The 16,009-nt window shown below is 43.1% G+C and overlaps 1 protein-coding gene across 2 annotated transcripts in view; it reads right to left on the minus strand.

Moving 5' to 3' along the window:
* Window positions 1-16,009, minus strand: part of ASAP2 (ArfGAP with SH3 domain, ankyrin repeat and PH domain 2) — a 193,468-nt gene extending 177,459 nt beyond the window's left edge. For both annotated transcript variants that reach the window (XM_012639955.1, XM_012639956.1), the window contains exon 1: window positions 15,793-16,009. In XM_012639955.1, coding sequence (XP_012495409.1) covers window positions 15,793-15,918 — 126 coding nt within the window. In that variant the 5' untranslated portion in view covers window positions 15,919-16,009. The remainder of the gene's footprint in view (window positions 1-15,792) is intronic.

Below are 16,009 nucleotides of genomic sequence, written 5' to 3' on the forward strand. Positions count from 1 at the left end.
AAGGGAAGCCACTCAGTGATGTAGAAATTGTGAAAGAATACATTGTTGAAGTTGTAGGATGCTTAGATGCTGGTAACTTTTCCAAGTAAAAACAACTGCCTCTTTCAAGGGGAACCATAACTGATCAGCAGTATGAATTAGCCTTCAACTTAACAGAGCAACTTCATGCAATACTTCAAAAGGAAAATGGTATTATTCAATCGCTTTGGGCCAGGTGCAATGGCTCACACCTGTAATCCTAGCATTCTGGGAGGCTGAGGCGGGAGGACTGCCTGAGGTTAGGAGTTTGAGTCCAATTGCTTTGCATGAATCAACTGATGCTACTGATTCAGCATAGGTTTTATCCTTCATTCAGGTCCTAATAGAAGATTATCTTTGCTATGAAGAGTTACTTGCTTTGAATCGAACGCTTGCAAACAGAACATGGGGAATCTTCAACAATTTTCAATATAAATATCATGAAGTTGCACTGTATTTGGTAAATTTATTGAGTATATGTATAGATGGTACACCACCTTCCAAGACAGGAAAATATGAAGGGTTTATTGAACAGATAAAAAAAATATTAACAGATTCAGATGCTCTCATTTCGTTTCATTGTATCTTGTATCAGCAAAATGTCTGTGCTTAAAGCTACTATTTTAATAAGTGACACTTTACAACAAGTTTTAAGTATGGTTAACTATATTTGTGCAAATGCAAGGTGGCATCATCAGTTTTATAACATGCTAAAGTTGAACAATGAGGTATTCAATGTGGATTTGCGTATCATTCTAAAGCCCATTGGCTATTGCAGGAACAGGTGATAGCCAAAATTTTATCTCTGTGAGAACATAGTTAAATTTTATGAAGAAGAGAATCAGCAATGTGAATTATTGAAAGATTTCTATGGAATGCAGCACTTTTGTGTGATATGTCAAATCAAAATGATGTGAATATTTCTTTGCAAGGTTAAACTAAGTCTATATAAAATATGTGGCAGGCCGGGCGCCGTGGCTCACGCCTGTAATCCTAGCTCTCTGGGAGGCCGAGGCGGGCAGATCCTTTGAGCTTAGGAGTTCGAAACCAGCCTGAGCAAGAGCGAGATCCCGTCTCTACTAAAAATAGAAAGAAATTAATTGGACAACTAAAAATATATAGAAAAAATTAGCCGGGCATGGTGGCGCATGCCTGTAGTCCCAGCTACTCGGGAGGCTGAGGCAGGAGGATCGCTTGAGCCCAGGAGTTTGAGGTTGCTGTGAGCTAGGATGACACCATGGCACTCTAGTCCGGGCAACACAGTGAGACTCTGTCTCAAAAAAAAAAAAGATGTGGCAAAAAATCTAAGCATTTTGAAAAAAGCTATCTTTTTTCAAAAGCTATCAAAAGATACCTTTTTTCAAAACACCACTTCTTCAAAAGGAAATTTCAGATGCACATTTTCCCCAGTTAGCAAAGGTCATTGATGAGCAGGATGATATATGCAAATCTTCTGAAGAATACACAGCTGTTACAGACCTATTAATTGGAGAACACAATGAAAGGTTCACTGACTTTGAGAGTCATGACATCACAGTCAAATTAGCATTTCAGCCCCACCTAAGTTGATATCAAAAAGGCACCTAAAGAACTACAATGGAATTGACTGAGCTCTCAGTAGATGACATTTTAAAGTCATTGTTTGACGCTAAGAAGAATCCAGTTGAAATATGGAAAACTGCAGCAGAATACCCATGCATTTGGCAACACGCTTGAAGAATGCTTTATTGGTTTTCAACCACTCACTGCTGCGAATCTACATTCTCCTACCTAACCCAAATCAAGATGCCCTTAAGGTCACAAATGACTGACACCCATCCAGAGGATCAACTGAAACTGGGGACCTCCATGCTGCAACCAAATATTCAAATGCTTTCCAACAAAAAGCAGACACAACAAAGTCATTAAAAGGTTAGTTAACTTTAACAAATAATTTTCATTTTTTGAAACTGATAAGTACACCGTAGTTAGATTTTTACAAAATAATGTACATTTTTAAGTATATCTAATTGAAGTTTCTTGAATGCAGCCTTATTTCATTATAGCTAAGTTAATGTGGCTTCCTACATGAAAAAGTTCCCCACCCCTGACTAAAGCAATTTTGTTGTAAGATCAATCAAACCTCCTTTACTTTGCTCTGACCATAAAGAAGAAAACTGCATTTCAAAAATTAAGCTCCTTCCAACATTGCTATAGAAGACAATAAATCATTTTTAAAAGAGAGAATAACAAACCCAGTTTTGGAAAACTGAGGGGAGACTGGGTGGTAGGAAGGGAGACCAACTTTAAATGTTGTTACCAAAGTGGCCGCCTTCAAGTGTGACTTGAGAGATGGAGGAAGGACTCCGCCTAAAATCCCAAATTAAAGCTGCACTCTTGAGTCTCCTCTTTCAAAAGGAAAACACAGGGCCAGGGAGGGTCTGGAAACAGGCCAAGAAAAGGTCAAGAGAAAATGAAAGGGAAAAGAGGGGGAGAGGGGATGAGAATTTTAAGCTCTGGACACTGCTTGGGCTGCGGCATAAGCATTCTGGTCCCCAGGAAAGGGCAGAACCAGGAGCGTAGAGGAGGGAGAGAAGGAAGATGGAAAAGAGTGAGGAATCATTGCTTAGCCTAGAGATGATTCCTCCCTGGGCTATCCTTGCTGGCAAACAAACCCAGCAGTACCACCTCCACATCAAAAGCTTAAGACCTGGCAAGCTACAACCAAGGCAAACAAAAGCTACAGGTTCTGACAGCCCAACCACTCCAGAATGAAACACACCTCATACTTATTGCCAAAAAAGAAAAACAAACAAAACAATTTACAAGGCAAGAAGAAAACCAGGAATCTCAATAATTACCTTTTGTCAATAAGTGAATAGTCTCCCAAGGGAAACAAATCAAGGTGATGTTTATAGAAAGCAACCAAAACAAAGTATACTAACCAGCAAAAACAATGGGTTGTGAAGAGTATGCTGTTGCAGAGAACACAAAGCCTGGCTCCTACTTCACTGTAAACCTCCCAAGTGACTACCAACACTGGCCAAACGAGGCAAACATCTGAAACCCACTGGCAAATGCAAGTGACATTTCCGCTAACTTTACTCTGCAGTAAAAGACCAAGCAGGCGAACACTCTCGTTTTCTCAGTATATTCGGAGCCCAAATGAGAAGGAATAAAACAAAACAAATTAAATATAAGAAATTTCAGCTGTACATAAAAACTATTTTTAATACCAAAGTCAATCATTCAATAAAGTTATTGAGCACCTATTCTGCATAAACCATTGGGCATTTAAAGATGATTAAGGACTGATCCAGCAATCAGACAAATAGCAGTAAAAGGCACCCAGCTTATTAAAGAATAAATAAAACTATCTCTATGTGCAGATGATATCCCATATGTAGAAAATCCTAAGGAATATACATACATACACACAAAACTATAAGAGCCAACAAACAAATTCAGCAAATTTCAGGACATAAGATTAAAATACAAAAATTAATTATATTTCTATACACTAGCAATGAACAATCCAGAAATGAAATTAAGAAAACAATTCCATTCACAATAGCATCAAAAAGAAAAAAATACTTAGGAATAAATTCAACCAAAGAAGTGTTAAGACTTGTACACTGAAAACTATAAAACACTGTTGAAAGAAATTAAGACTTAAATGGAAGGTTTTAAGATGGATTGTTAAGATGTCTTCAAATTGATCTACAGATTGATTTGAACACAACCCCCATGAAAATCCCAATTGGCTTTTCTTTTTAATTGACAAGATGACATGTTGATCCTAAAATTCATATGGAAATGCAAGGGACCCAGAATAGCCACAACAATCTTGGAAAAGAAAAACAAAGTTGGAAGACTCATACTTCCTGATTTAAAAATGTACCATAAACCTACAGCAGTCAAGACTGCATGGTACTACCATAAGGACAGGCATAAAGATCAATGGAGTACAACTTACAGGCCAGAAATAAACCCATACATCAAAAATCAACTGATTTTCAAAAGGATGTCAAGAGAATGCAAGGGGGGAAAGAATATCTTTGTAAAAAATGGTGCGGGGACAACTGACATCCTCAAGCATAAGAAGGAAGTTGGACCCCCACACCTCACATCAGATCCCAAAATTAATTCAAAATGGATCAAAGACCTAAATGTAAGAGCCAAAACTATAAAATAAAAGAAAATACAGGTATAAATCTTTGTCATTTTATATTAAGCAATACTTTCTTTGATATGACACCATAAGCACAAGTAACCAAAGGAAAACTAGCTATTCTGGACTTCATCAAAATTAAAAACTTTTGTGCTTCAAAGGACACCATTAAGTGGGTGAAAAGACAATCCACAAGATGGGAGAAAATATCTGCAAATTTTATATCTGATTAGGGGCATGTCCAGAATATACAAAGTACTCTTACAACTCAATGATAAAAAGACAAATAATCCAATATAAAAAGGAGCAAAGGATTTGTATAGGTATGCCTCCAAAGAAGAGATATGAATAGCCATGGGCATATGAAATCATATTCAACATCACTGACTAACCCATCGAGGAAATACAAATCAAACCCACAATGAGATACCACTTCACACCCACAAGTGTAATCAAAAAGACAGATAATAACAAGTGTTGACAAGAATGTGGAGAAATTGGAACCCTTATACACTGCTGGTAGAAATGTAAAGTGGTGCAGCCTCTTTGGAAAACACTTTGACAGCTCCTCAAAAAGTTAAAAAGTGTTACCATATGACTTAGCAATTCCACTCCTAGGCACACACCCAAGAGAAATGAAAACATATGTCCACACAGAGACTTAAACAAGAATACTCATAGCATTATTCATAATAGCCAAAACGTTGAAACAACCCAAATGTCCATCAACTGAAGAACAGTTAAACAAAATGTGTTATATCCATAAAATAGAATATTATTTGGCCATAAAAAGGAATGAAATACAAATTCACACTACAACTTGGAAGAACCTTGAAAACATTAGACTAAATAAAAGAAGCCAGACACAAAAGGCCATATTATATGATTCCATATAAGAAATGTCCAGAATAGGCAAATCTATATAGAGACAGAAAGTAGATTAAAGATTGTCAAGGACTAGGGAAAGGGGATCAGGGAGTGACTGCTAATGGGTATGGGGTTTCTTTTTGGTGATGAAAATGTTCTGGAATTGGCTGGGTGAAGTGGCTCACACCTATAATCCTAGCACTCTGGGAGGCCGAGGCGGGCGGATTATTTGAGCCCAGGAGTTCGAGACCAGCCTGAGCAAGAGCGAGACCCTGTCTCTACTAAAAAAAAAATAGAAAGAAATTATCTGGACAACTAAAAATATATATAAAAAATTAGCCGGGCATGGTGGCGCATGCCTGTAGTCCCAGCTACTCGGGAGGCTGAGGCAGTAAGATCACTTGAGCCCAGGAGTCTGAGGTTGCTGTGAGCTAGGCTGACGCCACGGCACTCACTCTAGGCCAGGCAAAAGAGTGAGATTCTGTCTCAAAAAAAAAAATAATAATAATAATTCAACTTAAAAGTATGATTCAGCAACTATGCTAGTTATAAACTAGCTATTCCTTGCTGGTTTTTATTCCTATCATTTATTCCAGGGCCTCTTCTAATCCAATATATGTGGTACAAAGAACTATGGAATTTTCTGGTTGGGGAGGTTGGTCAGAGAGCACCAAGTCCAAACCCCTCACTTTAGAGACCAGACGGTGTAGGGTGGAGGACAAATTAGAAGTAGACTCCAGCTCTCCCAACCCCTGGCTGTGGTCTTTCCACTCCACCACACAATCAAACCTACAGGGCAAATGTGACAATCACTGCTTCGTAACAAAGCACAGCTTCCAATGGCGAGAATACTGGCTTCCCCAAAATCTAGGGAAAAGCTTATCGGAACCTTGATACAAGAAAATCAGTATTTGCTTAAAGTTCAACAGTCCACATTATTTAATGACCACAAAACCCTGTGTCCATTAACACAACCTACTTTTCACCAGAGAAGCCAAGCACAACAAAGTTATGATCAAGAAACCAAGGCATGCAGCAAAGACTGAAAAAAAATTTAAAAAATAAAAAACTGCTTCAAGGCGAGATGGATGGCAAACCACACAGCCCTACTTGTCCCGAACTTAAACCAGCAATGTACTCGATGCAACTCCAGCTCGAGGGCCAACCACCACACTAACTCCAGTGGTATCTGCGGGGAGGGAGTCTTTGAAGGTGGGGATGGAGGAGGTAAAGTTCGCTCTGACCTGTAACTTCCTGAAAAGTATGAATATAAATAGCCAAGAGAAAGAGAAAAGTGGGGAAGATGTTCAGAAAAAGTAAAGAATGGCAAGAGGCAGGTGAATGGTGTTGCAGACAGTAGTAGACACAGAAGATTAAGAGCCAGAAAGGCTAGAGTACATCTCATCCAACCCTCCATTTTACAAATGAGGCAACTGAGGCAGGACCAGTGAAGCCACCTGCTCGGTTCCAAGAGCTGGTTACTAACAGATCAGGGCTACCAGGGCAATATAGTACAAGGACTTAACATTCTCCCTCTCAAAATCTCTCCAAAGTCCCCTAACTGGAACAGGGTGCTGACTCCTCTCCGCCTTTGTCTGCCTAGACACACCACATCCATGATTCACCCTTCAGTGGCCACCTCTCAAAACACAGATTTGCTGGCAGAGGGAATTCTCTGTAGGTCTCATCACTGCCTGTGTGGCTCCGAATCCTTTACACACAGCCACGGCAGAGTTCTCAGTCCCTCGGCTCTAAAGGGACCAGATCAGTGCTTTTAACTCACTTCCTGGCACTTAAGGTCACTTAATAAACACCTCTGATGCTAAGTGCCTCCCCAGGGGTTGGAGTCTGATGGTCCTCTCCTGCCAGTCACATTCTCTCAGTCAGCAACAAAGGGGACTGGCCTGCAGAAGGTCAACAATTATCAACCTGCACTAAAGAAACCCACAGGAACACCTAAAAGGGAAGCTTCCCAGGCAACAGGGATCCCAGCAGGAGCCTGGCAGGTGGGGCAGCAAACAACCAGCAGGAGTAGGACCTGCAGACAATGGGGCTCATGGCCTCAGAACTGGGATTCCTTCTCTATCAACTGCTGGAGTGGAGCATGGGACCTGGAGTTACCTGTAGCAGTGGTCCCCAACCTTTTTGGCACCAGGGACCAGTTTCATGGAAGACAATTTTCCCATGGATGGGGAGAAGGCATGGTGGGTAGGGAGGAATGGCGGAGCTCAGGCAGTGATGCATGGCCTGGTTCCTAACAGGCCATGGACTGGTGTACCAGGGGTTGGGGACCAAAGACCTATAAGACCTGTGAGGACTGTTGTGAGGATCAAATCATCAATTTAAAACACAACACAGTCCTTAACACAGAATTAAGGCTCCAAGAAATGACAGACAGCTATTATTCTCATTATTGTTATTTTTTAAAAACCCTCTAATAAGAAACATGATTTCTTCTGAGAAGCTAGGGAAAGAGGCCTCCAAAATCCTGACTGGGTGACTAGAATCCTAAAAGACAAGAGAATTCATCATTAGAGGGAACTGTCTTCATCAACCACCCGATTTTATTGACAAAGCCATCTTCAGCATTGAGTGGAAAGATGACATCATTAGTAACACACCGTCAGCAGGGCAGGCCTCCTGCCAGGGTGTGACCAAAGCCCACGCCCCCCCAACCCGCCCCGCAAGGACGGGCAACGCAACAAAAAGGCCAAGGACAGTAAAGAGGAACAATTTCTGTGGCAAGGAGGACAGATGAGGCAGAAAGGAGGCAGAGCAGCAACAAGGATTTATCAGAAGCACCCACTCAAGAAATGCAGTAGGTACAACTTACTAAAACCAACAGCAAGAGAGAGCTCATGCTGGTCACAGAGGCATCAACACCAAGGGCCTTTTCTGGCACAGGCTCTACAGAGGCAGCCGGCTGCTAAAACCAATAGCAGACGCTGGTGTGGAAACGCTGGATTTGAAAGCTGGCTTCATCACCTCCGCGCTCTTCAAACTTGGTAAAGGGGCCTAACTTCTCTGGACCTCAATAGGGTTTTTGTAATAACCAAACGAGTTAATAATTAATATATGTAAAGAACTTACACACAATAAATGCCCAATAAATGTTAGAAAAGACAAGGGGGGGGAAACCCCAGTATCAACTGACATTGACTTCAACCATGTTCTGGATGTGCCAAACACACTCATGCGACAGTAGCATCATTTCAAATACGTAACCTCACCGAAAACAACACAGACTGCAAAGACTCCCTTAAAACTCCAAGTGGAAGGTGCCCTTGCATCTTCTATCACTTCATGATGGAGCTCACCCTACAGAGTCAAGGGCGGCATATCACATGCTAGACAAACAAGAAAGGCACAATAGAAGAGCTGGCCTGCAAAGGCCACCAGCTCAGTGTCCTCACTACACGATTTCCAATGTTCAACTCGCAGTTCTGCTGCACTCTGAGGCACACACAAGCATATGAGCTAACCCCCCAGACCAGATGAGAAGCTGCCGCGGCCTAACCCTAAAGGTGCCCCATTGATGTGAAACCACAGTGGATGGCTTGCCACACCCCCACGAGCACTTTAAACATGTTTACTACCTCATAATTCCAGAACACTGGCCTAGGGTGCAACTCTTCTCAGCTAGACTCTTAGAACCAATTCATGACAATGACGATATAGTAACTATGAAGCCTGTTTAGAGTTGTTAAACAATCCATCACTCCAAAAAACAAGTAACTAAAAAAATCTTCCCATCAAGCCTGGAATTCCTAGTTTGAATTCAGGAGGTCCACTGGAAAAAGAATTATATGTGTAATGTCATTAGCATCTAATTGAAATTTAGTATTTTCTGCAATTCTGAATTAGCAGTGATTCTAAAAAGATACATTATGATATATTAATATCACATTATAGGTATTAAAAATGTTACAATATTATTTACATTAATACTTCAAAATTAAGGTATTTATTAGACCCACTACTAAATCTTGATATTGATTGCTTTAGTGTGGCACAGATTTTGAAAATATTTTGCTAACTGAATTTCAATATACAGTCATGCAGCATATAATGATGTTTCAGTCAATAAACTGCATACGAGCAGGTGGTCCCATAAGACTATAATACTGTATTTTTATCCTACCTTTTCTATGTTTAGATATGTTTAGATATACAAATACCATTGTGTTAGAGTTGCCTACAGTATTCAGTACAGTAACATGCCATACAGGTTTGCAGCCTAAGAGCCATAGTTTATATCATACAGCCTACGTGTGAAGTAGGCTATACCATCTAGGTCTGTGTAACTACACTCTATGATGTTCACACAATGACCCATTTCTCAGACAGCACCCCCATCTTTAAGTGAGGTATGACTGTAATTGGTTTCCTTTGAAACCGTATTTTGTTCTATGCATTAAAATATTTTTCTGAAAAGAGGTACACCACCTTCATCAGAGTGTCAAAGGGACCATGGCACAAAAATGGTTAAGAGAATAAATTATAATTGCCCACAACACATGAGATTATTAAGTACTTTCTAGGGAAGGAGCTAGTCCTGCCCACTTGTACATCCCTGGCACCTGGCAGTGACATGTGACATGTGCCCAATATACATTATGAATGAAGAAACACAACCAGTCAAGTCCCTTCATCATAAAAATACATACGGCCGAAGCATTCCGCACACACAGTCCTCATAGTCCAGAACACTGTCGGCAGGATAAGAACGATCACGGTACAAAAGCACCCGGAAGGACACTAGCAATCCATTGTGAGACCACGTTACACAAGAGGGGTAAGCAAAGGAGGCAGGTTCACATCATGGAATGATATCCAGGTGAGTGCATCACCTCTTTTTAGTAGGGAAAGAGGAATGTTGGGGTAGATGAAATGAGGACCGCATCCCCAGCATCACACATGGTCAAGCAGCACCACCTGCTTTCACCTGCCTAGAGAGCAGCGGAGGCACACACAGGCAGACGCCTCTGGCCCCAGTCTGTGCAGCTATGCTTCAGTCTCGCCCTCATCCCAACGCAAGTTCTATGACCAGTCATGTCAGCAGGACGCAGCTGGCTTTGATACTAAGTAGCACCAGACAGTGCCAGCTTCACACCGGATGGTCCAGTCTTGGGGCGCCTGAATGGACTGAACTTGACTGTTACCTCCTCTGGGGCAGGAACTCTGCTCAGTTCACCTCTATACCACTAGCACACAGCAACAAAATTCTGACAGCAGGTTCTGACTGCTCCTCTTGCACAATGGAACTCAACTGGGCCACTCACCACTCCCACTGCTACCACATAGTCTGAGACCCTCTTGCCTGGATGACTGCAATAGCACCCCAATCCCCAGCTGGTCTCCCTCTTTCCTCTCATACCCTGCTAATCTGTTTTCCCTGGAACGACCACAGTGAAGTCTTTGAAAATCTAGCAGTTTCCCATTGACACCAGAACAAAATCCAAATTCCTTCCCTGAGACAGACAAACCCCCATGTGAACTGGCCTCCCCCCTCCTTCCACCCCCAGGTCTCTCCCTGGCCCACTCCTCTCTGTGCACTGGCCTTCTTCCTGTCCTGCCATGCTCCTGCCCATTCGCATCTGAGGGCCTTTTCCTAAGCTGTTCCTCCACTCCCAGATCTTCCAGGGCGGCTTCCTCTCTGCATTCCAGACTGTTCAGATGTTACTTCTGCAGAGAGGCCTTTCCTGATTTCAGTTTCCTGATCTCCAGAATCACTTTCTATCCTTGTACTATGCATAAATTTTCTTTACAGCACTTGTCACTACTTGACATTTACATTGCACAATCATCTGTTTATCAGTGATTATCAACCCTATTGGGAGGAGCCTTTAAAAAATGCCAAGGCTCCAGGCCCCACCCAAAGCAATTAAACTAGAATTTCAGGAAGTGGGGCCAGGCATCTCTATTCCACAAACGCCCTCAGCGACTCCAACGTGCAGCCACGTTCCAGGTCTAGAACAGTGCTTCTCAACTCTAACTGCAGATAACGTACCTGCACGTGCTATTAAAATGAAGATTCTGACTCGCACGTCTAGGGTGGGGATCTGAGCCTCTGCATTTCTAGCAAGCTCCCCGGTGATGCCTATACTGCTTGTGAGAGATCCAACGCAGCAGCCACGTGCACTTGAGATGCAGCTAGTGTGGCTGAGGGAGCTGAATTTTCATCTTAGGCTACTGTGTTGGACAGCACAGGTCTGGAATGTATGTGGTCCACAAAGGAAGGCACCTGTGTCTAGAAATGTGGGGTGTACAAGAATCAAGATGTCTCCAAAGTCTGGGTCTGAGCAGCCCTCCGTGGATTGGTGACTGTGAAAATCCTACTACAGAGGCCTAGTTGGCACCACCTCAGGAGTGGATAAATATTTACCTAAGGCAGGGAGGCCGGTACAGAAGACCATAATGAACCCCCTTAGTGACTACAGCATGTGGTAACCCACAGATGACTACCTTGACTTCAAGACTCAATCGCACAACATCACACACGGCCCTCCCTAACCACGGCCCCCATCCTCGCACAGCCACACCACGCTAGATGACCTTAAGACAGATCCTCACAACACTGTATTGTACTTATTTATTTACAAGAGGTCTGCTTCTCCCATTAGACTGTAGGTTGTTTTTTAAAACAAAAAAACAAAACGATATTCCTCTTGGTATTCTATTCCCACCACCGAACACACAGCTTAGCACACTGAAAGACTCAATAAATCCTAAATGAACGGCAGGGTCTGGTAGCCACAAGGATAGTATTAGTACTTTTACTGTTAATCATAAGAGAGAAATTGAATTCAGTGAGGGTGGGGGATACACATAAGAGTAGTAGATTGTTCCCCTCCTTAACTGATTCAAAATTTTTCAAATATATAAATTCAGATTTCAGAACCCAGCATAAAAGGGTACCCCATTTGACCCATAAAGGCTCACTTCCAAAGGAACTGAGCAAGAAGGTGGTGTCCTTCTGACAACGGATCCAAAGTTTGTTAATCTGGTAGGAGGGGCTGTTTTTTCAAACAAGTCACAAAGGGCTAACATTCAGAATCACATTCTTGCCTAAAAAGCACATAGGCCTGGTTCCCACTATAGCTGCTGGGAGGGGTCTGGCCCCATGGACAGCAGGACCCCTGGGAGCCTGCAGGCCCAGATGCTCACTCCACCCTCCAGTCCGAACCCTGTGCTTGTGACAGCAATGAGATTTCCAAGGTAACCAAGGACAACAGAGCAGAGAATTACGGCCCCGGAAGGAAGTAGATTAAATTTTAATACTTACGAGTCAACATCAAATTTATTTTTAAAACTACATCAATGCCAAATAAGCAAGACAGAATGGATAGTGTTATAAAGGAGGGTCTAACTAGAAACATGAATATTCCAAGTATGTATACAATTTGTCCTTATTTTGAGAATATTTCAAAGTGCCCGGAGACTCAAAGAAACCAAAAAAAAAAAAAAAGGAAAAAAACCCTCGCTTTTCAGATTTATGCCACAATTACTTATTTTTTCCATTATCTCCAAAAGCACAGGGCAGACTCCAGTTGCAGCACACTTTGCTAACTTTGCTAAAATTGTGCAAAATAAATTACTTCACCCAGAGAAAGTGGTCACCAAGTAAAAAATTTTAAACACAGCTATGCTCTCACCTGCTGCTGGGACAACAAACTGGTTAAAAAATAAGCACAGGTTAATAGGTGTGTAGTAGTTCTTCACTGGCTTACTCATTCAACCATTCAGCCATTTCCCCTACTCCCCCCTCTCCCCAGGTAAATCTCATCCTCACTCGATAGGCCCTCAGCAGGGTCGTGGATTAACTACATACTCTGGTGACCAACTGTCTGTTAGGAACTGCGCTCTGCATTATCTCATTAAACCCTAACCACAATCCTCTGAAGTAGACAGGCATTGTTACCCAGACTTTAAAGCTGAGAAAAACGAGGAAACGTTAGGCATCTCACTCAAGTTCTCACTCAAGTTCACACCACTGGCAAGTGGTGGAGTCTGAACTTGAACCCTAGTCAATCTGATGACGTAATTTAGAGAATTTAGCATTATTAAAAGTATCAGGAAGCAGCACAGTTTCTGAAAACAGAATGGAGCCAAGTTCAAATATTCCACTTACTAGCTCTGTAACCTTGAGCACACTGCTTAACCTCTCTGAGCCTCCATTTCTTCACCTATAAAGCAGGGATGAGGACTAAATACAACAGATACGAGGTTCATACTATAGCGTAGGGACCTGATAGTTACTAATATTCCGGCTACGGGTGTGCAAATCAAAACAGTACATTTCAGTTGTAAAATGATTTTTCTCAGACATAATCTACATTGGAAATAATAGGTTCCCAAAGGTTAGTGAATTTAAACTTATTTGTTTACTAATTCCATGACTCAGCTGTATGAACATAGGACCAAGGGCTTGCAAATTTTATTTCTGTTCAGTGAGTATCCTTATGGGATGATACCCACTTCATATTTCCTCTCAGTATGAAAAGTAGATGTTTGTTCAAAATCATAATATTGTGGGTATATTATTAAATTGTACATAGAACAAGCTGTGGTAATGAAACTGAACATTAAACACCACACAAAACAGCATTATTTAAAGGAATCCACACGGATTCAGAAAGTAAACAACTTTCAAATTTATAAATCCAAGTTCATACATACCATCATCATAGCATATATACTGAATTTTCTTATAATAAGATAAACCTGAAATGATTTTAATTTTCCCATTTTTGAGACGTGAACCAGTTCTTGTTCTTAGATAGCAACATGAAGCAAGCTTGCAATTTAATAAAATGACCAAATCCAGTCTCTTTTTAATCTGCTCAGTAACTGAGCTCTTGGGTAATCTCTTGCATAGCACACAAAAAGAGCTTTGGAACTATACACTGTAAACTAAAATTAATCAGAGAAAGGCTATGCCAATTTTAATAGCAATTTCTATTTGCCTGGCTTTCCAACATCTGCCAGTGTTAGTAATATTTAACTGACAGACTGCAGTGGGGAAAAGCAACAGAACTTTAAACACAATCAAGCTTTTTTTTTTTTTTTAAGACATCGTGTACAAAGCTCCCTTCCCTTAAGAAATATTCAGCTACCTTTTTGGTTACAACCATTCTACAAACATTATTAAGGGTGTAGTTTCAAAACATTGTGAATATTTCCCTCCTGCTTTTAAATTGGCACTTTGGAAAAAACTTCATACCCGGATCTGCCTCATTTGAAGGTTTCATTTTTAAGCCTTGCTGTTAAAAGTAGAATTAAGTGATCTGGGGTTCACTCAGCTCACTACAAAAGATTCACATGCAGCCCTTTTCTGCAAAAAAGAGAGAGAAGGAAGGAGACAGGAAGGATACCTGGCTGCACTTACCATTCAGAATTCTGAATCTGTTACTTTTGATTTAGTCTATTATTGACTGTTTATGTCTACAAAGAAAAAAATTTTTCCATTAAGGAAAAACACTCTAGACTTTTTCCCCCAAGCAATTCCTAACAGCAGAAGCTTTGTTCCAACGGACCAAAAAAAAAAAAAACAAAATTAAGGACACTGCTTAATTTAAAGCTCTTTGGTGGCTTCCCCTCACTCACTCTAGCCCAGGCATTTCTTTCTATTAATAAAATACCTACAATACCCAATTTTAAAATTGTAACTTGACATTCTGGCCAAGAGGCATTTTAATCACCGATTCACAATTGCCACACGTGTGGCTTGTAAACCGGTTACCTATTATGAGCCAAGCAGAGTGCTAAACCCTTGACTCACAAAGTCGCTGATCCTGAAAAGGATGCATTACTAATCCCGTTTAGTAGACAAGGGAAATGAGGACCGAGGTGAGGATCTGCCCCAAACCACAGCCAACGGGGGCCCCTGTCCCTCCTGGCGCTGCAAGGTGCTTTAATTTTCATCCTAAGCTTCTTTCTTCATTCCTAAGTGTTCCCTCTCCCCAGGATCTGGAGAGCTTACTGGTTAGCAGCTAGGCATGATGACTTTGCACCTTGAAAGCACTTTACTAAAATTAGGCCTTTTCCAGGTTGAGGGGGAAGGGAGGGATTCAGGGTTCAAGCAGGTAAGGCACAGGTAACTGGGGAGCGGCTATTCAAGGCCCTTTGGACCTAAAAGCGCCGATTCTCCACACACCTTGCCTGCACTCCTCTCTCCGGTGACTGTGGGGAATGCGGCCAGGCCTCCCTGACTAAGGTGGGCACACCTTCCCAGGCAGCGCGGGATCCCCTGGACGGACAAGAGGGTCGCGCAGTGCGGGGGCTCCGGGGCTGCAGCGGGGTCTCAGAGCACACAGCTCCCCCGCCGAGCCACTTCTAGAACAAGTTGGGGAGGTGGGCGCCGGGGAGCAAAGATCCCCGGCCGCGGCGGGCGCAGGGGAACCCCGCTCGCCAACGACCCCGACGACTCTCCAGCCAAAGTTGGTCCAGCTGGCGGGGGGAAGGACCCGGCCGGGGAAGCCCGCGAGGGAAATGAGGGCGAGAGGGAGGGTCTTAAAAAGGCCCAAGGTGGCCATCAACCATCTCCTCGGAGCCACCTACACGGGAACAAAGGGCTTCTGTTTCGGGCAGGGCTGGCCCGGCCGCGTCCGGCTTTGGAGGAAAAGAAACTTTTCCCGGGATGCGGATGCGGGAGCGCGGGCAGGGGGCGCGGGCCGCCGCGGGCTGGGAGCCGGTCCGGGGGCGCGGCGCCGCAATACCTGCGGCTGCAGCCGCCCGCCGCCGCCGCCGCCGCTCACCTCCTCGATGGCCGCCACCGTGTTCCGGCACTGGGCCGTGCGGGTGGTGAAGCTGGAGGCCGTGGGCGCCTTGTAGTCCTCATGGGTCTCGGCCACGAATTCCGACACGGAGATCTGGTCCGGCATCGCCTCAGCGCGCGGGCGGCCGGCCGCGGGGGAGCCGCCGCCTCAGCCGCCGCCGCGGGCTCCGCTCGCCACCCGGACGCCGCCGCCGCCG

Source organism: Propithecus coquereli, unplaced genomic scaffold (genome assembly GCF_000956105.1).
Source record: "Propithecus coquereli isolate 6110/MARCELLA unplaced genomic scaffold, Pcoq_1.0 Scaffold145, whole genome shotgun sequence".
NCBI lineage: Eukaryota > Metazoa > Chordata > Mammalia > Primates > Indriidae > Propithecus > Propithecus coquereli.